Source organism: Dermochelys coriacea, chromosome 7 (genome assembly GCF_009764565.3).
Source record: "Dermochelys coriacea isolate rDerCor1 chromosome 7, rDerCor1.pri.v4, whole genome shotgun sequence".
In the NCBI taxonomy this organism is placed as follows: domain Eukaryota; kingdom Metazoa; phylum Chordata; order Testudines; family Dermochelyidae; genus Dermochelys; species Dermochelys coriacea.
This window is the reverse complement of record NC_050074.1, coordinates 33,639,263-33,661,380: the sequence shown is the minus strand read 5'-3', so window position 1 is coordinate 33,661,380 and position 22,118 is coordinate 33,639,263. Positions and strand designations below refer to the sequence as shown.

The window sequence follows — 22,118 nt, the reverse complement described above, 5'->3', positions numbered from 1 at the left end:
GGAGGGGGGGCAAATCCACCTTTGCCAATAAAAATCGACCCCTCCCTGCCTTGACACCTCCCTGCAGCTGGGGGCAACCCACGGGAAGGAAGGGAGGAGGGGTGGTAGAGCCCTGTGTGTGCTGCGCCCCTCCCCCTGCACTGGATCTGTAGAGCAGGACAGGGGAGGGGAAATGGCTAGTGTGAACCGCCTTTTGGTTCCAGCCCAATGCACTTCTGCCCTCCCCACTCCCGCATCCAGAGCCGCAATGGCACAACCTTCCGTTTACCCCCCATGGAGAGGCACAATGGAACAATCCATTTTCATTGTTCTCTTTATAAAGAGCAAATTTATTTGAGCATAAGCTTTCCTGAGCTACAGCTCACTTCATCGGATGCATTCGTGAGCTGTAGCTCACGAAAGCTTATGCTCAAATAAATTTGTTCGTCTCTAAGGTGCCACAAATCCTCCGGTTCTTTTTGTGGATACAGACTAACACGGCTGCTACTCTGAAACCTATAAAGAGCGGCATTGGAATAATCAATGCTCCCCCTCGGATTGGCACAATAGAACAATCCACGATCCCGGCTCCCCCATGGAGAGCCGCAATGGACCATTCATTATCACCGCTCCCCACCGTGCGGATCCACGATAGGACATTCCATCATAACAGCTTAGCCCCGCCCCCCATGCAGAACAGCGCCATATTCCGCCCCTTCCGCGCAGAGGCACAATGGAACAATGTTATCGCTTGTCCCTCCCCTTCCCTAAAACAACAATGGTGCGCTCTACCTCTCCGGCGGTATGATTGGCTCTGGCGAAGTGGGGGGACGGGTTCACCATTGGAACGCTCGATCGCGATTGGTGTATCTCCCTCCCCCTCACCCACCCGGGAGCCCCACTCCGTATCCTTGGGCTCTGCATGGCTCTCCACTTGATTGACAGGTAGCGCTGCCCAGTAGGCGCGCGGGACACTCGGCTGGCCAATGAGGAGGCGGAGGGATGGGTGAGTGGGTGGGACTGGGCCTCGCGCCGCTATAGCCGACATTTTGTGTGCTTCGCGGGGAGAGGAGGCGCGGTCCCTGGCGAGGTTGGTCTTGGTTCGGGGCCGGCCTGTTGCCGCGCTGGGGCGCTGCTGTGTGGGCACACGAGGGAAGGGGGATGTGGGGGGGTCTGTCGGGAGGGTGGGGGCCCCGGGCTGTGTCGGTGGGTTGGGGCGGGGAGCCGGGATGCGGCTATGAGTGGGGTGGGGCTTATCCAGACCCTGCGGCTCTGTGCGTGGGGGGCAAGGGCCTCCGTAGGGCCAAGGTTGGAAGTGTGTGGGGGGGTTATACACCAAGGGCTCTATGAGGACGTGGGGTTCTAGGGCAGCGGTCAGCATGAGCGTCTGGGCTGTGTTGGGGGGGGAGGTACCGAGGTGGGCTGTGTTGGGGGGGGAGGTACCGAGGTGGGCTGTGTTGGGGGGGGGAGGTACCGAGGTGGGCTGTGTGTGGCGCGCGGGGGGGGGGGAGGTACCGAGGTGGGCTGTGTGTGGCGCGCGGGGGGGGGGGAGGTACCGAGGTGGGCTGTGTGTGGCGCGCGGGGGGGGGGGAGGTACCGAGGTGGGCTGTGTGTGGCGCGCGGGGGGGGGGAGGTACCGAGGTGGGCTGTGTGTGGCGCGCGGGGGGGGGAGGTACCGAGGTGGGCTGTGTGTGGCGCGCGGGGGGGGGGAGGTACCGAGGTGGGCTGTGTGTGGCGCGCGGGGGGGGGAGGTACCGAGGTGGGCTGTGTGTGGCGCGCGGGGGGGGAGGTACCGAGGTGGGCTGTGTGTGGCGCGCGGGGGGGGGAGGTACCGAGGTGGGCTGTGTTGGGGGGGAGGTACCGAGGTGGGCTGTGTGGCGCGCGGGGGGGGAGGTACCGAGGTGGGCTGTGTGTGGCGTGCGGGGGGGGCGAATGTGGGATGGGAGAGGTCCCAGTGGGGGGCTCTGGATATGTATGGGGGAGGAAATGGGGATGGGGAATGGATGCTTTCAGGCCTTTGAGCTGCCCGTGCAAGGAGGGTTACAGAGGTGGGGAGTTGGAGGGCAGCTGAGGAAAATGAGGGTCCTTGATAGTGTGTATATGGAGGGGTACATGGGAAACGGGAATGTATGGGGCACCAATGAAGGCTTTGCTGTACATGGTGGGGTCAGGGCAGGAGAGGCAATGAGGACCTTGGCTTTATGTATAGGGGATACAGGGCAAGGGTGGGATATGGGATAGGTGTGGAGGTGGCATGGATACAGATGATCAGGTAGCTCAGAGTCTGGGGATGTGGAAGGAAGGGGTGAACCTGGGTTAAAGTGTTGATGGCAGAGCAGGTGTTGTACTCAGAATGAATGTAAGATGCTGCAGCCCTGAGACAAGGTTGTTTGCACATGCACACACTCTTAACTCATCTGTCCTCATTGAGCACCTTCAAAATCAGAATATTGCACCTCCTCCTCAGCAGCTAAATCACCACAGCAGTGCAGGAAGCCCATACCATACTTTCACTCCTGTCCAATGTGGATAAAATTGTAAGGTCCTTGAAATAGAGGCATTGTGTCCAAACTATGCTCAGCCCTTTAGTAAACAACAAATGTTTATTGAATGTGCAAGGAGAGGATTTAGGCAGCAGAGTGTAATTATCTGAGTTAGGACTTGACCTGGAGACTGCAGTTGCCATCTTTGTTATACAAAATGTACTGTAGGGTCTTAGTGAATTATGCTGGTCCTGGCCTTAGTTCTGTCTTGTACAAAAGATGCATCTCCAACAGCAAAGCGCCTAGAACTCCATTCGAAGCCACTGGTACCAAACGCCCTACTTAATTGTCAAGAACAATTTTAATGGGATATAGGGTCATCTCTCCTGATTGTACTTAGCTTTCATGTAAATAGACTACATGGATAGGACCCTATCACTGAAGAGTATTAGTAAAGCTTATATAGGAAGGATGGGACGCTGGACTGGAACTTCGGAGACCTGGGTTCAATTCCCAGATCATCTATACTCCCTGAGTGACCCTGGGTGAGTCATTTAATCTACCCTGTGCCTCAGCTCCTGCATCTATAAAATGGGGGCAATACTGTGGTGAAGAGGGCCATATAAATACGGAGATGTAAAAGAGCATTGCACTTGGATGGGTGCTTCTTCTTAAACCACTTTCCTCTTCCCCCAGGCTCTGCCAAGATGGTGAAACTCTTCATTGGGAATCTGCCCCGGGAGGCAACAGAGCAAGAGATCCGGTCGCTCTTTGAGCAGTATGGGAAGGTGCTGGAATGTGACATCATCAAAAACTATGGCTTTGTGCATATTGAAGACAAGACAGCGGCCGAAGATGCCATCCGTAACCTTCATCACCACAAGCTGCATGGTGTCTGCATCAACGTGGAAGCCAGCAAGAACAAGAGCAAGGCATCCACCAAGCTGCATGTGGGCAACATCAGCACCACCTGCACTAACCTTGAGCTGCGGGCCAAGTTTGAAGAGTATGGCCCAGTAATCGAGTGCGACATAGTGAAGGACTATGCCTTTGTGCACATGGAGCGGGCTGAGGATGCGGTGGAGGCCATCAGAGGCCTAGACAACACAGAGTTCCAAGGTGAAACATGAACCAGGGAAAGTGCAGCCTTCGCTAAGACTAGGTAGCGCCAGGGTCTGTCCAGAAGATCAGGTCAGGTGGATATCTGTTGGTCATGGGGTCATAATTGTGCTGAATGAATAATGGCGTTCAGACTGATCATGTTGTCTGGATGAGTTTTTCAGTGTAGATGCTTAACACAAGAAGTGCAGAGTTGTTAGGGAGGTGTTTAGGAATTGGGTAAACCATGGTTTTTGTTCAAGTTAGAAAAGTGCCTTCATTGGATTTGAGAAATACTTTCAGTTAAGTACATGTCTGGCTAATGAACTAGGTAATTCAGTGTTGCTCCTCTGGAGAACTGTTTGTCGTACATTTAATAGTCCTGTGGCTGCAACTATGGTTGAAAAAGTGTTACAGGAGATTGAAGGGTATTGACATAGCTGTGGGGAGACCAGGACTGGAATAGCAAGGGGCGCTGTGGGTCATGATTGAGTTTCATGGGCAGAACTGTGTGTTTTGCAGAAGCCCAGGACTTGAATAGCAGGGTTGAGATTGTGGGGCATGGCAGAAATGTGGAGGAAGCTTGCATGAGACCAGACATGTCTGTCCCTCATCTTCAGGAGTATTTAAAGCTTTGTGCAGTTTTTAAAAGGTGTTAAACAAGAGATCCAAAACGTGTTAAAGGTGACCTGCAAGGAGGGGTGTGGGGGGTGGAAATGGGCTTGTCTGCTTTTTTTATGATGCATAAAGTTGGTCTGAACAGATTTATTAAATCAAAACTCTGCTTGTTTTTTTTCTACACCAGAAATTTGGGTTTTGTTTATGGTGTGAGTCTAGTTCTCTAATCATGAAACAGTGATGACCTCACAAAAGTGAAGAGTGAAAGCTGAGGTATCAAGAGGAGAAGGGATTTTTAGTTTTTCTGTGTTAATTCCTAATGAACTTTGGTTCCGAGTTACTTTTGGTTACTTTTGAATAAGGAAGCCTTTATTAATTTCTCCTTTAAATTGTTAGAGCTTTGAGATCTCCCAGCAAAACCAAAGATGATCAGATCCTTGCATTCCTGATCTTTCTAAGGTTAAGACCAATGTTAGACATTAGGCTGGTCCACAAAAAACTTTTTTTTTTAAACCACCAATTTATTAGAACAGGAACAAACAAGCGTAAGATGTTATGGCCTCCAATAGATTTAGCTTTAGACAGTTAGCCTAATTACAAAAATACAAGTTACTTAACTGAGTTACTTTAACTCAGAAGAATGTGAAAAAAACATGAAATGAAGATTACTCCTGGGGGAGGATTGTGTGTGACTGGGCACCCCCAGAAAATTCTCCCCCGAATTCCTGTGCTTCCCTGCAAACAGGGAAGCAAAAGGGGAGGGGAGCGACCATGGGTGCAGTTTTTTGGGGGGGATTGCTCCCCTTGAAACAGAGGTGAGGCATGGGGTGACACATGGGGTTACAAGCCGGTGGGCTTTCCCCTCCTCCCCATTTCTGCAAGTACAGAGTTACCCAGCTGAATGAGGCTGTCTCCCGACTCTGCAGCTGAACACCACCTCCTGGGTCCTAGTGCCAGTCCTGCTCCCCTTCTGTGTGCTAGGAGCCTTCCTGTTTTCTGTGCAACAGTGAGTGCCTGCAATGGGATGGGTAAGGGGGGTGGGGGAAATGAGGGTGGGGGAAGAGGCAGTGGGGAAGGAAGGGGAGTGGAATAGGGCAAGGGGAGGGGAATGTGGGAGTGAGGGGTGGGGGATGGATAAGAAAAGAGGATTGGGGAATCGCAAGGGGAGCAGGAGACCGGCATGCAGCATTCCCTTGGCCACAGCTCGGGCTCCCCTGTTAAGCAGGCCCATCAAACCCTCACTCTGACAAGCCCTTCCCCGCTACACCTGGACCACTCTGATGAGCTCCCTAGACTGCCACCCCACTGATCCCCAAGCAGCTACACCTGGACCCCCACCCCATCAAGCCCCACTCCTCTGGCATTTGGAGCCCCCTCCCGAGCCCCATCTCCCCATACCCAGACCCCCCTGCTGAACCCCAGTCACCTTCACCCAGGTCCCCTGCAGAGTCCCATTGCCCTTGAACCCAGAACCCCTCAACGAACCCCTGTGCATCCAGATCTCCCACTGAGTTGCCACACTCAGATTGTCCCACACCTGGTTCTCCCCCCCCCCAATTAGATCCTGCTGGGCTGAGTCTGCCCACCCACATCTGGTGCACCTGGCACAGAGAGGCAGGGCCCCAGGGTGTTTCTGGGGCAGGCCCAGCCCTTGCACTGTATCAGGTCAGGTGCAGCCTCACTGCAGAGTCCCTGTTCCCAGGGGAGGTGGGGGCTTCAGGGTGATCTCCCATGTCAGTGCAGCCAGTGTGTGGCTGTGCTCCCCACTGCCGTGCTGGAGATACATTTATTTATTGATAAATACAGTTTGCAGAATTTTAAAATATTGTGCACATAATATTTAATTTTTTGGTGCAGAATTCCCTCAGGAGTAGAAGGTCTAAAAAATGAAAGAATGGACCATAATGGAATCAGAATGGCAATCGTCTGGACTATTTGACTGAACAGGGGATCAATTGACATTATTTGACCAGTCAGTTGACTGACTTACCAAGCCTAGTTAAAACCTCCCTGGCTGCCTTAAGCATTTAAAAGAGGCTGAAAGAGAGCCAGCTGAATTTTTAAAATGTCATTTGTCTGGTATCTTGAAGATTGTACCTTCAAATTTAGCTTGAGACAAATTGACTTAATCAACTAAAAAAATGGGAGTTCAAGGTAGAGGATGAATTGATATTGACTTGTTTTGTTGGAACTCTGAGCTGTGGAGCATGGGAATTGCCAAAGTGGATCAGAGATGTGGTCTTTCTAGTTCAGTATTCTGTCTCTGACAGCAGCCAATACCAACTGCTTCAGCGTAAGGTTCAGGGGACCCTGTAATAGCATTGATGGGATAACTAGACCCCAGCAGAGGTTAACTCTTGCCCTGAAGCAGGAGAATTTAAATCTCTTCCAAAACTTGCATCTGTTTATAATACTTACTGTTCTTGTTCTGGCTATCCTTATCCATGTAAATGGTCAATACTGTTTGAATCCTGCTCAGTTTTTGATCTTGGTGATACCTTGAGGCAGTGAGTTCCATGTGTGAATTGTGCTCAGTGTGGAAATAGTGTTTCCTTTTACCTGTTTTAAAGTTGCTCCTGTCCGTGTTGTGAAATATCCCCATGTTTTTGTATGATAGGGTAAATAGTAGTGCCCAGTCTACTGCCTCTGTCCCATTAGTTTTTTTTAATGTATTCCTATCACATTCTCTCATTTGTCTCTAAGATAAACAGCCCCATTCATTTAATCTCTTCATATGAGTGTTTTTTCAGGTTCATAATTCTCATCACCTGTCTCTTGCCCTCATCTGTTTCTGATACATACTTTATGGAGCTGGGTTAACCAAAATAGAACACAGTACTCTAGGTGGAGATGTCCCAATGATTTATAGAATGGTATTGTATCTTCAGGATTCTCCATCCCATCCCTTATGTACCTTGGAACTTTGCTACTGCACATTGCACAGAGGTTTCCATTGACCTGCCCAGAGTGGTTCCCAGATCTCTTAAAGTTGATCCAGCTAATTTAGGAATTCAGTAAGGCTCAGATTAATGCACATAGCGGGGAATACTTTCCATTTATCAATATTGAGCAGTGGCAACGAAGCAGACATGCAGTTTTTGTTGTTCCCAATGTTTTGGTTGCATGAGCTGTCTCTGCTCTAGCAGTACAAAAGCCATCTGTTAGTGCAATGTGGAAAGCAAGTGGATTTGTAGACTGTAGTGTTACACCTGTGCACAGATCTTTGGGTCCGACAATAGGTAAACCCTATCTAGTGTTGGGAGTTAGGCTGTGAAGCTTTACCTCAGAGAGGGCAGCTAAGGGGCATGTCTGGTACAACCATTGAAAGTGATGCTGCATCTCTCAACACCTCATCCCAAAAGTTAACCTGATAGGGGTTTGTAGAAATAATCTCTAGTAAAAAAGCAGCTGCTCTTCTGTTTAGAACAGAATATTTGTCTTTTCTTAGAAGCAGCAGCTAGGTGTATCTTTAGGCAACTCTGTAAAAGAAAGGGTGTGTGCCTGGAGGTCTGACTGTCTTGGGTCTAAAACGCTGCATTGCATATATCCATATGGCCTACATAGAAATTAATGGTATTTTAGGGAGATTAGCCATTTGAAGCTTGTGGCAATGCTGATATTAATGAATGCGAGCTGGTTTCATGTTTCTACTAATAAACTTCTCTGCACCGTATGTAGGCTAAAACATTTTGGTTTCCATTTTCTAGTGACAAGCAGAAATAGAACTCTCACTGATATTCAACAAAGAGTGTTGAGAGAGAGAGAGGCAGATTGATATTAGGGTATTTGGCACCTTGCCACTAATTCTTCTGTCCCAGGCTCAGTGACCAAAAGCTGTTAACACCCCAAGCTAGGCTTGGCAGAATTTTTATTTTTATTTTTATAAAAATGTTGGTGGATAATATTTTTAAACATTTTTTTAGATTTTTGTTGATTTAAATGTTCACAGTTGTGTGAAATTGGGGGAGGGAGGATCAGACAATAGTTATTTAATGACAGTAGACATTGATATTCAAAACATTAAAGATTTATAACAGTTAAAACACAAACTGTCAACATCACATGTCAAATTATACGAAGTAAATATCCTTCAATCAAACTCTTTAAGTTCTCAAGCAACACTTTTCTTATGTTTCCTATCTGTAAATTTTAATTATCAATGGAAATATTTTTTCCACTGGTTAGTATATGTACAGCAGGTGTTCTCAAACTGGGGGTTGGGACCCCTCACAGAGTCACAAGGTTATTACATGGGGGGTCGTGAGCTGCCATCCTCCACCCCAAACCCCACTTTGCCTCCAGCATTTATAATGGTGTTAAATATATAAAAAAGTGTTCTTTTAATTTATAAGGGGACTTGCTATGTGAAAGGGGGTGACCAGTATAAAAGTTTGAGAACCACTTGTGTACAGTGAAATAGATGTTTTCTGATTAAAAATCAAATTCTTCCAAACCTACTCATCGCACTTCCATTATTCCCATGAAATAAGCTGGTGGGTCCCAGCCCATTTCCTGTTGAACAAGTGTGCACTTCTCATAAACACTGCATTCAGGTGCTTTATTGAAAAGTCCAAAGATTGAACTGGCCCTAGAGGATGAACCCGCCTCTCTTCAAAGTGGCCTTCCAGGTCAGGATTGATACATGTTGGCTGGGTGGGGGTGCTGGCACATTGTGTGGGCACTGATAGTGCCAGACCTGTTTTATAGATAAGTGACTTCAGTTTTCAGAGCTGCCAATATTATATACTACACCTTAGTGTGTGTGGGAAATCTAGAATATATAAAAGATGAAGTTACTTTATTACTTCTGAAAACACAAGTACCACTAGGGGTAACATTTTCAAAAATGCCCAAGTCACTTAACCTCTTAAGACCTATTTTCAGAAGTGACATGGGTAGCTTGCTATAGTCAAGTATTGTATAAATAGTTTTCCAGCCCTGAGTCTACAGCACTTTGCTACCTGTTTAGTATCAGTCTCAATCACTTGATGTGAAGCACAGTAGAGGGCGAATGCCTGGTGTCCTCCTCTGTCAGGTAAGTCCCATAGTGGTAAGTTGCTTTGCTACCATAAACACTGGCTATATCTCTGTAATTTAAGGTAAGTCAAGTTGGCAAGAGGTCACCCATCAACTTGTGCTGTTAAATTGGGACTGTTTTATGGACTTTCTGGCTAAAGGATTACTGGATTCTGTTGTGATTTATGTTCTGTAACATCTAACTGAAATGGTGTCTTGATGTAGAATATAATCTGGGCTCTGACTCTCTGAATGCTGCTGAGGGCCGGATGCTAAGTCGGAGATGTCGCATGTTATGGTTACAATGCTTTTTTCTCTTCCAGCTTTGTGCAGAAGCTCCTTCAGTGTCACCTGGTTGGAGGGATCTTCTCACCTCTGCTTTTGTACATTGCAAAGCACAAGAATGGTGATCAATAAATAGCTTTAATTCACTGAAAGTAGCAAGTAACTCAGTAATTCAAACAATTAAATATTTTTCAGTTTAGCTGGCAAAAGTGCTGTACTTAAATCTGAACTTAATACCAAAGCCACAAGGATTCCTACATTATGCTCCTTGAAGTATTGGCTGTTTCACACCAAGAACTCCTTTTGTAGTGTCTACATTCAGTCTCTTGTCCTACAGTCAAAACTTTGAGTGACAAGTAGACAGTTTCTGGTCTGAAATGCTCCTTTGCTTTGGGCTAACTGGCAAATCCACTTTCTTTGTAGTACATCATCTACATCTAGCATGCAGTTACAGCATTCTTGCTGTTCTAAGGTGCATGGTAAAGAATCTAAATAGAATAGATTGCCTCCTCTGCAAGGAGAAGCTCACTTGCTGTATGCAATCACCTGAGACATCTTGGCAAAGAAAACTGCCAAAGAAAAATCTAGCACTGAGTTCTGCGGGACTCACTGATACTGAAAACAGTTCTAGGTTAGGTTCACAGACTAAACATGCAGCCAAAGTGCTTGCAGTGTGAGAAATTTTGTGTGTGTGTGTAGCTTTTTTCATTTGAGGTGGAAGAGCAAATTGCTCTTACAAAACTGTTAATGATCCAAAGGCTTATAGCTAACTTGCACGGCAAGATTGCCTGACAGTTTGGTTAGTGCTTTTAAACTTGACAGTCTAAACTTGCATATCAAGATTGCTATAAAGGCATCTAAATAAGTGGCCTGACATTCAGAGCAGCTCCCACTGACTTCGGTGTCAGAGGAAAATGTTTTTCCACAAACCTGACCATAAGCAATGGAAAACCACAAGCACATGCAATAGTTCTGCAATGCTTTGTCCACAGAGCCAATGACTTCTGTATACATCCTGCTACTTTTTCCCATCGGGTGCTGCAGGCTTTGTGTTTTAAAAAGGGGGCTAAAGATCTCTTTGGACATTGCTAGGAGTAACAGTGCCCTTTCTGCCAGTTAACATCTCCTGGTCTCCCCTGTGGCCTGGATGGTCGGCATGTGGCTCCTTTTTGTTTAGCTTCTCTGCAAATCGCCTGCGATAAGATTGCTGTGGTATGAGCTTATTGTACATCTCTGCTAATGCCCAGCCTTCACCAGGCCTGGAAGTAGAAGCCAGAGATTATAGACCATTTTGAATTGTACATGGGCTACCAATGTATGTAACTTTCTTGAACTTGAACCCTCTTGCTAAGTATGGTAGTTCATGTTGTGGTGTTCCTGGTCTGCTCTGACAATCATTATATGGATACCTTCTGAAAAATCATCTTGGGATTTGTCAGGATGTTTCCTTACAGAGTTGCATCAATAACCATTCCAAGTCAGATACAATCACTGGAGATCTTGGGAGTTCTGTCTGTTCTTGGGGCTCTGCACCACTTCATGTAGGTAAATCTTAGTAGACAGTGAGGAACCAGTATCCCGTAAAAGCTGACGGGTAAAGTTGTTGGTTTGACTTATGGGCAGAATGCTCAATAGTTGTAGCTATCTGGTTAGATGTACTGAGGGGGTGAATCGGTCTGCTTGTCTTGATACATTTTAGGTCAAGATCTAATATGCTTTGTTTTGTTACAAATCTTGTGGTTTTCCATGTGGCATCAGTTTATTATAGCAACCATTCTTGCGTCTGTTTCTTAAAGGCAAGCGGATGCACGTGCAGTTGTCCACCAGTCGGCTCAGGACTGCGCCTGGGATGGGAGACAAGAGCGGCTGCTATCGGTGCGGGAAAGAAGGGCACTGGTCTAAAGAGTGTCCGGTAGATCGCACGGGGCAAGTGCCTGACTTTACCGAAACCTATAATGAGCAGTATGGAGCGGTGCGCACTCCCTACCCCGCGGGCTATGGGGAGACCATGTATTACGATGATGGGTATGGAGCAATGGTCGACTACTACAAAAGATACCGGGTGAGGCCCTATGCTACGGCATCTGCATACGACGCCTATGCAGAGCAAACAATGGCCCAGTATTCGCAGTACGCGCAATACTCCCAAGTACAAACCACAGCCATGGCCGCCACCACAGCCATGGCCGCCACCACAGCCATGGCCAATCGCCTCACTACTACCCTAGACCCTTACGATAGAGCGCTGCTGCCAACCCCGGGAGCAGCAGCAGCGGCAGTCGCTGCAGCTGCAACTGCTGCTGCAGCAGCCGCATCCTCCACCTATTACACCCGGGATAGAAGCCCCCTGCGTCGCACGGCAACCGCGGCCACCACCGTCGGAGAGGCGTACGGTTATGAACGTTGTCAGCTGTCTCCAGTCTCGTCGGTCGCTCGGGCCTCCCTCTACGACGTTCAGCGGTTCGGGCGGGAGTCGTATGCGGACAGGGCGCGGTACTCTGCGTTTTGAGTCGGAGGTGAGAGCACTTTCCGGTCTAGTTCATAGGTTTTTGTCCAGATACTTTGAGGACCTGGGCATCCTCTTCCTAGGTTAAGTACTTAATATACATGGTGCTACAGGGGCACATTTGACCCTGTATCACTGGATGGTAGCAAAAAGTGCCTTACACCTATTAAACTCTGAATTTCACTTGTCAGGTATTTGGCAAAGCTTTGACCCTTGTTAGGACTTTACATTAATAATGCATCAGGCCTCTTACTTGGAAGTAGACACTTTCCAAAGCCAGGATGTAAAAACGAAATCTAAACTGAGACAAGTCTAGAAATACTGCATGTTTTTCTGATGTATCTGTCACCACAGTATCTAGTGCATTGTGCATATAACTGAAACAGATGTACATGTAGGGCTTGGAACATTTCCCCCAAATAGACCATGTTTTATATTACCCATGCTGCTACTATACAGCTACATTAATAAGTCCAGAAATGGAATTATGGGGATACAGCCAGGGGATTAATTATCAAGGGGATTCAAATTCCTGCAGTTAAAGGCCAGAGCATGATTACAGTTGTCACTATACTCTAAGAATAGCCAATTTCAGACTTATGATTAGAGGATTGTTGAGAGCTCTTCCCTCCCCCCCCTTTGCAGTGGTGATCCTTCAAACTCATGCTCTGGGACATGATGTTGTGGGGAGCTATTTAGGACCCAGAATATCTAGGGCATTGTAAATTGCAGTAAGCACAAATCTCCAGGTGAAACAACTTACAACTATTGTGTGGAGCGTGGGTATAGTTTCCTCTGATCAGTCTCTTCTGCAGTAAATGAAGCTTCCCAATGGCCTTGTGGGAGCCCCCACAGAGAGGGAGCTGTAGTAGTCTAATTTAGGAAGTGGGAGGGCACGTGCCAAATGAGTCAAAGATGAAAGAAGTTACTGGCACACAGTCTGCTCCTCTTGGGACTTCAGGAGCAGAGATGAGTCAGGGAGTTAAGGCCTTGAGGGCAGGGACAGTGTCTTACTTGTCTGAACTACCACAAATACTGTTCACAAAATATTTGGAGCTTATAAATTGCCTGAGAGTCAGGAGAATGTCTTACATTGAAGACAATGGTCACTGTCTCGTTCATTCCTGCCATTGAGCATCCTGTTTACCATAATGCCTGCTCCCAAGGACCAGGAGCATTCACCCACAACTGCTTTAACTTGCCTCAGTTTAAACAGTTGGAAGCTTGTGGCATGGTGATACTAGGTGATTTAGGAGGGGCCAGAGGATTTGATGGAGGATTAGAATTCTCATCTTAAATCTGAGCCCCCTCTTGCACGCCTGGTGTAGTTGGTGTGTCCAATTTGCTCCCAGTCTGTTGTCATGGGAGGGACTTCATTTTACAGGGTTGGATTCTTCACTCAGCTCACCTTGCATAAAGGTTCTTGCCTTGTCACTGCACCACCCCTCGTGGGAAGGACCTGGGAATCTGCCAGGGCTCCTGTTGCACGTGGCCAGGATTCAATGGTAAAAGTACTGAGAGAGATCAGAAGTTTCTGACTCAAATAACAGCATTGTACTCTGAGCTGAGTTTAGCCCAGGTAGTAGCATATTGTTCTTCAATGACTTATTTGATGACAGCAGAAGAGGCACAGACAGTGCATTTCCAGGGGTTGCTTTTGATGCAGTGCACTGGGGAGTTATCTACTGATTCCCCCACTGAGTATGGCCATTCTGCATCCTCTCTCAAAAGCTGTCGGGTTCATGTAGGGTTGCAATGAATCTTGTAATAGGTTTCAGTTTCAGTGCAAGAAGACACCAAGCTGAATAGAAGACACCATGTCTGCTGGGATTTAGGCTTCTAAATCACTTAGGCACTTTGGAACATTTTACCCTTAAACCCTAAAGTCAGCTGCTGAGTCTGTGTTCAGGAAGCAGTTTCTGCAAGTAAGCAGGGTCCTCAGGCACTTTAAACTTTATTAAAAGAAACCTTGTGTAAAGTAAACGGGGTTTTTAAACCTAAATTTCTTGGTCATTGTTTAAAGGCCAAAAGGCAAAATCTTCAAAAGTGCCTAACCCCTGTTGACTTGGGTTCCTGTATCATTTTGGTGCTTTTGAAGACTTCACTCAAAATCTTCTGGAGACTGAGTTATCTGATTTCTTAATTCTTTCTCTTGTTTAATTCAAGCTGTCTTTGAATTGTGAGCAAGAACATCCTCAACCCTGGGAGCTATTTTTAGTCCATGTTCTGGAAACTTAGATCAATGGCAAGAAGATGAGCTTCTAAATGGGCTGGAGGTCTTGATGCTACTGCATTTCAGAGAAGATATTTGAATAGGGTTTTGTTAATGCCATAACTTGAATGCTACACTTAACTGTATTAAACTACAGTGATTCTTTAATTGGCCCAGTCATACCAATAGCTACAGCACAGCAGATGCCTTCTCTAAAACTTTCTGTTTAGGCACATTCTAAGAAGCAGAACTACTTTGTCCTTGGAAAAACCTTCCCTGCAACCTAGAATTAGGTCTGGTGGAGCGGGCCTGTTGTAAAGGACCAGGTCAATGTACTGATGGAAGCCCTCTGTGCACCTCTTGTCACCCCAGTAGTGGGGGTGGGCACAGGGATTTTAATCAGGATGTCCATCCTGGGCCCCATGTGATCATTTGGTCTTCGGTAATAGCTCTGGCTATTAGAGGTCCAGTTGGCTTGGAGCGTCATTGCCCTCTAACTACAGGAAAAAGGAGCTTTCTCTTCTTCCCACACCAGCTGGCTGTTGGAAGGGAAGGGCCAGGATGAGGATTCTGCTGCTCCAGCCCCTGCTGGTGGTGTTTGCTTTGCCAAGCAGCTATAAAGTGAAACTGACTTGGTTGTTGGCTTCCTAGCTCTGCCTAAGGAGTTCTAAACAGCAGCAATGAACAGAATCAGTGTAGTTTTGCTGCTTGGCAAAATGATGAGCATCAGCAGAAGCACTAGATCTGCCTGTGGACTCAGATGTGCTGTATGGTCAGATTAGGAAGGCTGTCTAAAGACTAGAAACTTAATCTTTTAACTGAAAGAACTTGAAATGGACTCCAGTGTGGGAGGGCTGCCTGCACATGCTCTGGAGTATTTTTTTCAAAACTCAGACGTTGGTCATTAAGGACCCATTCCCGTACAAATATAATCTTAGTTTTTTTCAGTGTTTGGAGCTCAGTTTACATACAGTTGTCTCTAACAGGAAATAAATGGAGTATAATTACACATGAAGTGGTTTTCTCTATAAATGCAATGAATTCTGTAAACGAGCAGCTCTTCGTGGTAAAAGCAAAAGCCTGGACTTGTTTGACCAAACCACAGCCAAGACCAAGGAGTAAACATGAAGCTCAATTTTATGTCTTTGGTTTTGGACCCAATTAAAACAGAGCTTGGAAACAGGAACCTCATTAATTTCATAACCATTAAGGATTTCTCATGTTGACTTTTGTGGCTTTCAGGAACAAATAGGTTGACTTCTTCTCTAGGAAATGCGCCTCTTCTTTGTACAGGAGACTCAAGGTGGCCTGAGTGTATTTGAGGGCAGAAATCTGTCTTCAGGCCTTTGAATGAATTGTGCTTTTTATCTTTCAGGTAGGATATGTGCGGCTGGACGTCGGGTTCCTGTTGCACGTGAAATCTATATCGTACGTGTCAAACTGTGCTGGGCTTCAAAGCATACTGATCACGGCTAATGCATTTACTCTTAATGGACATTTGTCTCTCGTCAAAGTGTAGTGAAAAGTAACTTCCTTTTTCTTTTTTATTTTTCAGAAATTGCTTTGAATAATTTTTTGGCCTTTTATTTTCCTATGACCCTAGAGCCATTATTCTCTGCTGCTCTTTGGGACGTTAGTACCCTTTACCCAATCTAAGCCCAGCTTTTGAGCTAGAGTAGTTGCAATGCCAGTTTACTCTTTTTTGGAGACGTGCTTGGGATTACTGTCTTCCTCTTGCAGTTCAGTTTGTAGCTTGCCTATTTAATAGTATGTTTGTTTTTAAAGGTGAATAACCAGTCTTAATTAGGTATGAAATATTATATCAACGTAGTATTGCAAAGCCTGCTCCCCTTAGTTCTAGCCTGCACTCTGGAGTCGTCTCTCCTGCCCCCACATTATTTTTGGAATATAACCTGTAACTCTCCTTCTCTCTGAAGTTTAGCATCGTTTGACCACCTCTCTTTTTCCAGCAAAATAAACACTTATAACAGATGAGTATACTTGTGTCTTGTGTAAACCAGAACCATGCATGGTGCCTGGTCTAAGCTTGTGAGAGTGATTTTATGGAATGAAACAGTTCAAGACAGAGTACTTAAGCCACTATTTATAGTAGTGCCTGGAACTTCAAAGGAGAGTGGGGGTCCCATTCTGGTATGCACTGTAAATACGTATAGCTATTACAAAGATTACAGTCTAAATAGACAAGACAAGGGGCAGGAGCAGGGACTCAGTAACACTAGGAAAAAATGGTAGCTGAATTGGCAATTGAACTCAGGTCCCCAGAGTCCTCAGCCATTGCATTATGCACTAGTCCTTTCTAGTTCACCTCTGAGCATTGTCTAGGTCTAAGCTATACCCTTTGAGAGGCTACAGTAGGCAGGAATTTCTCAGTGGTCAGCTATTGCAGGACTTACAGCCTTATTCATGCTACTTTGATGTGGAACTCCCTCTTCAGGGTATATAGGGTCCATGCTGCATGGGGAAAGAGTCACAGGCTCATGTCACTGCTTCTCAGCAGTTTCCTCTTGTGAAAAAGTTGCAGCTTGAAAAAGAGATAAGGAGGTAAGTAGATCTCTGCAGCAGCAACCCTGCTGCTGTCAGCTCAGCTCTTCTCAAATCCCTCTGAAGAGAGCAGCTGTATGTCTCTCTTGATAAACTTGAAGGACATGAGCCAAGTTCAGAGTTGGAGGTGCCTGAACAAATCTATTTCCATCTAGTTTTAGTCTACTCTGACTGTCTTACTACCACGATTCTCTAATCAGATCTGTAGTGTGTGAGGAGGTGGCTAGTGGCAGTTTATGATTTAGTTGCAAAAGAGGAAAAGCTCCTGAGCTTGGTAAAATACCTGACTGAGATCCTGCACAAAAAGTGTGGATACAAGAAATGCTTCTGATGTGCATTCCCAGAGGAGTACATGGAGGTACACTCACAGCAGTTGCCTTCTCCGTGTTTGCCTATTAACCTTGCCTATTAACTTCAGCAGTCTCAAGGTGACATACAAGGGCCTTATCTGCTCAGTGACGAAACAGCGGTTGAGCTGGTGTAGGCTTAGAATGAGGAGGGTTTTTTTTTCCATGGCACTGATATTCCCAACCACTGCTCCCCTTGTACTTTGTTAGCTTTTTGAACTTATCCAAAGCTGTCTCATAGCCATCCTGCTATTAAATCTTGCTTCCTTGTAGCCTGCTTAGTGGGCCATTGTAGTTGGTTCTCTTCCTGGGGGTGGGGTTTCCTGCTGCTGCCGCCCCTGTCTCAAGATCCCTGATATCCTCAAATCTAGCTACCTAATCTAGTCTAGTGAATAAATGAGTAGGAAAACAGAAATAGTGTAAGAAGCCTCCACAGGTCTCATCTGATCAGCTGAGGCCATTTTCTACACTCCTCCACTCTCTTGTGTTTTAAATACCCTCTCTCACCACCACCACCTTTGTGCATTGTCCTATGCTGCCTTTTTCCTGTAGGGAAAAGCTCCCTATCCAAATCTGGAAAGCCATCTCCTTATCCTCCAACTAACACATCCCGAAAACTGCCACCTTATGCAGCTGGTGATCACTGCCTTTCTGGCTACATTAGGGCAACAAAAATAAGGTGTGGATCCTCAAATACTGTTGATGTGTGGACCTAAGCTCTTTGGGCATTTTCTGTAAACATTCAACACCTATGTCATCTTACACAGCCCTTCCTTAAAACTCTCCTCTATCATACAATCTACCAAAAGCTCAACATTCTGCACATGTGATGCTGTGACTGTTGCTTATCATGCCACCTTCTGTTTGCCATGTCTCTTTAGAGGTCCTTTGCTGCAGGGCCTCTCTTTTCGCTGTGTGTTTATACAGTGCTTACTATGCTGGGGTCTCTAGGCTCCTACAATATGCAATTGTTTGCACAGTGCCTAGCATGGTCAGACTGAGCTGGTTAGCCTCTAGCTGCTCTTGCAATGTGTTTTTATTAATAATGCTGCTTGCTTTCAAGAAAGACTCCCCCTTACAGAAAACACACACCTTGGGGTACAAGGTTGCTTGGTAGACAATAGCCCTCCTCCTCCCTGTGAAACATCTTTTTTTTCCAATTGAATTTGTTCATGGTGGCTACATGGGCATCTTGAGATTGAAGTCTTACTTGTATCCCTACAACTACACTGTAGGCAGCAGCAACATGAGTTACAGCTGTTGGTTACTGTCAAATAGCTGGAGTGGGGGGTTGGGGGGGAGTCCATCATTACTGCATTCAGAGTACTCTAAATACTAGTCAGCCTTTGGGCTAAGAGACTGACAAGTGAGTGACAATTGTATTGGTTTTGTTCATGCAGGCACCTGCTCAAGTCATGAGAGTTCAAACTAGAGGTGGCCACTCTGATCATCTAGTTTGACCGGCATTTCACAATCCAGAGAACCCCACCCCCCAGTTATTTCTACATCAAGCCCTATTGCTTAGGGTTGAGCTAAAGCATAGCTTTAAAAAGATACGTCCAATTTCTGTTTGCAGATTTAAGTGATGGGGGACTGAATTCCACCACAGTTCACTTCTTGCAAGCCACCAGATGATGTAGAACTAGCCTATGTAACTCATTGCCACATGACATCATAGAGGCCATAAGCTCTGCAGGATATTAGACACTTGCATAGTTAATGAGAATAATCAGAGTTAGAAGAGACATTAAAAATAAGCAGGTGTTTTGGAAGCAATGAGGGCACAAGCCAACTTCTAACTACAAGGAGAGGCAGTTATCCCATCACTGCCTGCTGCAGATTTCCTTTCCCTGAACTATCTGGTGTTGGCTGCTCTTGGGAGACAAGAAACTGGAGTAAATGAACCCTCAGTGTGATCCATTCTTCCTCTGCCTGTTTTGGCAGAAGCTTGTACCCAAAGCAGATATGCCCATTGAAAATCTGCATGGCTGACAAAGGAGCAGACTTGATGTAAGCTCATTTCTAACCCTTTGCAGGCAAGACAGGGCAGTTTGTGGTTTCTTGTGCATAGTCTGTTTGTTTTGAGCCAACAGAAGGGCTGTTTTTATCTCAAGTGTTGATGCCCTCTCATGATTGCTAAAATGGGTGGTGGTGGATTAAGATTCACTTTCTCAGCAGATGGAGCTAAAATCTTTATTAAGGCAAAACACTCAGCAGGTAATGATCAGTTACAAGTGGGAAGATCATCAGGTTGATCTCGGTCTGCCTTTAGCAGTGGATAATACAGTTTCAACTTCCCTCTATTACACAAACATAAATAAGTTTTTATTTTTTCTTATACATCTATCTGTGGTAGGCTCTCATTTCCATGTTAACTCCCTTCCCCTGTCATACAAGTTTAGTGTTCATTCAAACTGATCTTTTCTAGTTTTTTGGTTACTTAATCTTTTCTTGTTGTTACAAACATTATTCTGCAATTTCTTATACATGTGCAACACTAAACACTATTATTTTACAATTTCTTACACATACATAGTTCTACTTATTCTGTTAAATGTTATCCAAACAGACATTTAAAATCCACAGCAGGCTTCTCTCAGTCCTAAATATGCCTTCATTCCCACCAGGCAGCTGTCTCGCAAAAGATGCACCATCTTCCCCTTGCTTGGATCTCCTTTTCTTAATGTGTTTAAATGCTGGGAGGCAGATTTTAAGGTGTTTGATAGTGACTGGCAGGCAGGTTTTTTTTCCTAAAGCACTCGGCTCCCATTTAGACACAAAAAATAAGCAGCCAGAGTTGATGTGAAAATCTGCCTTTCTCAATTGAATACAACATAAGGGCAGCTGGATTCCTACCATCCACTCTTTGGAGAAAGAGGGGGGCTTGTGTGGTCTCTGACACCAGTGTCAGCGGGGTACACTGCTGCTGCTGTGATGTGCTAGGACTTTGCACTGGTGTAAATGACTGAAGTGCATGCCACGTCTACATGCTCTCCTTTCCCCCAAAGGATCGGGCTTTAAATAATCACTCCAATGTTATAGGCAGCCAATCGGACCATGGCCCTTACAGTCCTCATTGCTTCCTGTGCAGCTGGTGGGGCTTGTAATTAACTTCCCCTTGGGTTGAACCACCACAGTGGTGGGAGGTTTAGAGTATGTGGAGGGGCCACTGAGCGGACTTGTATGGTGGAGGGAAACTCAATACTGAGGAGTATTGAGGTTAAACTACGTATTCATCCCCTCCAAGGAATACCAGTGATAACAGAGGGACTGTTGAACTCTCATCTTCCCACTAGCGGTTTGCAGGGTGAAAAGTTCTCTCTCAGGAACCCACCATTTCCCTCCTTTTTCAGAAACAGGTTTTCAATCCAAGGCCTGCTTTGGGAATGGGGTTATAACCCTAATGCTCTTGCTATTGGCATGAGAAATCAGAGTTCACTGGGAAGTTGCAATTTCACCTGGTGATGGAACGCTCTCTGTGCTAAATGGGCCATATAGGTGCACTGAGGAGGGGGGGAATCTGAGTTAGTGGTGCAGGGGGGATTCTGTGCTGAATGGGGAAAGATAGCTGTGTCCCAGGTTTGGAGCTGTGAAAAGCAGTCTAAGCCCATGTATGTCAAGCTCCCTCTGCCATCTAAAAGTGTGCAGGCAGGCTGGAGCATTTGGCTCTGGTGAAGCCAAACTGCAAGACCAACAGAAATATTCAGGTTTCAGAGTAGCAGCCGTGTTAGTCTGTATGCGCAAAAAGAAAAGGAGTACTTGTGGCACCTTAGAGACTAACAAATTTATTTGAGCATAAGCTTTCGTGAGCTACAGCTCACTTCATCGTAATGCATCCGATGAAGTGAGCTGTAGCTCACGAAAGCTTATGCTCAAATAAATTTGTTAGTCTCTAAGGTGCCACAAGTACTCCTTTTCTTTTTGAGAAATATTCAGGTGGGCAGTTACATCAGTGCTTTCCGAGGGGCATGGATTAGTGTTCACATTGCACTTCCCATCAGTACCTGGCCCAGTTAATGATCCAACCAGCAGACCAAATTTGGTGATGAATCCCAGTCACATGCCACCTGAGGCATGTTGCGCGTACACTAAAATTTGCTCTCTCAGCCTGGGTCTGTCTCTGTTGTTGTGTGCCACCAAGCCCCAGCCAAGAGGTAGAGGTGGGAATGGAGTCTGTATATGCTATCCTAATATCCCAGTCTCCCCCTGCACCTCAAGTCACTTTGAGAGTCTGGACAGTTATCTTTGCCAAAAGCAGTCCCATTGCCCCATCCACCTACTATACTCTTCACACCTCTCAGGGAGAGGGGGGGTTTTGCTTCTGTGTCACTCCTCACCCACCAGAGTGGAGCGAGTGTTTGGGGGCAAGTCATGTGACACACCCTGAGGGTTTAGGGTGCACCCAACACATCTGTCCGTCTACCCACTCAACCTGGGTCCTGCATGCTGCGCTCTATCTGCTGACCCACTTGGGCATGCTTTCCAGCTTCGAAGGATATGCTGACACACCTTCCTGATACATAGATCTCCATAGCTGAAAGGATGAGAGCATCAGCCCATGTAAACATCAAGTCTCTTACTGAACTCTGCTCTCAGCAGCACTGTCCTGTAGCAATGAGTTCCACTGGCTAATGGGTGCAGAGTGTTTGTGTGAAAAATTATTTCCTTTTATCAGCTTTGAATTTGCCACCTTTCAATTTTGTCTTCTTGTCCTTGGGTTAGTAAAATAGAAGTTTCTGATCTCTTTTCTATGCCAGTCATTTATTTGTATAATTTTATCATGTCTCACTAAACAGTCTCAATCTTTTCAGTCTCTCTTCATATGTATTTTTCCCAGTATCTTAATCAGTCTCCTTCCCTGTCTCTGAATCCCCTCTAATTCTGTTCTCTCTCTGGAGATGAGATGAGAACCAATACCATCCTGTAGTCCAGATGAGGATGACCCATTTATAATGGCAATAGAATATGTTCTGTCACATTCCTTAAGCATCCTACATTTTGTTTGCTTATTT

General features: G+C 46.0%; 2 protein-coding genes across 14 annotated transcripts in view; one reads left to right on the top strand and one right to left on the bottom strand.

Annotated features, from left to right (window-relative positions):
* The first annotated feature begins 956 nt into the window (after positions 1-956).
* LOC119858510 (RNA-binding protein 4B) overlaps positions 957-22,118 on the top strand; it is an 85,428-nt gene continuing 64,266 nt past the window's right edge. For 2 of the 12 annotated variants that reach the window (XM_043518684.1, XM_043518680.1), the window contains exons 1-2: positions 957-1,069; positions 3,159-3,581. In XM_043518684.1, coding sequence (XP_043374619.1) covers positions 3,170-3,581 — 412 coding nt within the window. In that variant the 5' untranslated portion in view covers positions 957-1,069; positions 3,159-3,169. Of the gene's footprint in view, positions 1,070-3,158; positions 3,582-5,065; positions 5,185-6,035; positions 7,852-9,517; positions 9,628-11,275; positions 16,190-22,118 lie in introns of those variants that run through there. The other 10 variants (XM_043518679.1, XM_043518682.1, XM_038409277.2 and 7 more) reach the window with 10 other exon arrangements.
* LOC119858569 (RNA-binding protein 14-like) overlaps positions 8,190-22,118 on the bottom strand; it is a 36,367-nt gene continuing 22,438 nt past the window's right edge. For both annotated transcript variants that reach the window (XM_043518674.1, XM_043518676.1), the window contains one exon: positions 8,190-19,406. In XM_043518674.1, coding sequence (XP_043374609.1) covers positions 19,331-19,406 — 76 coding nt within the window. In that variant the 3' untranslated portion in view covers positions 8,190-19,330. The remainder of the gene's footprint in view (positions 19,407-22,118) is intronic.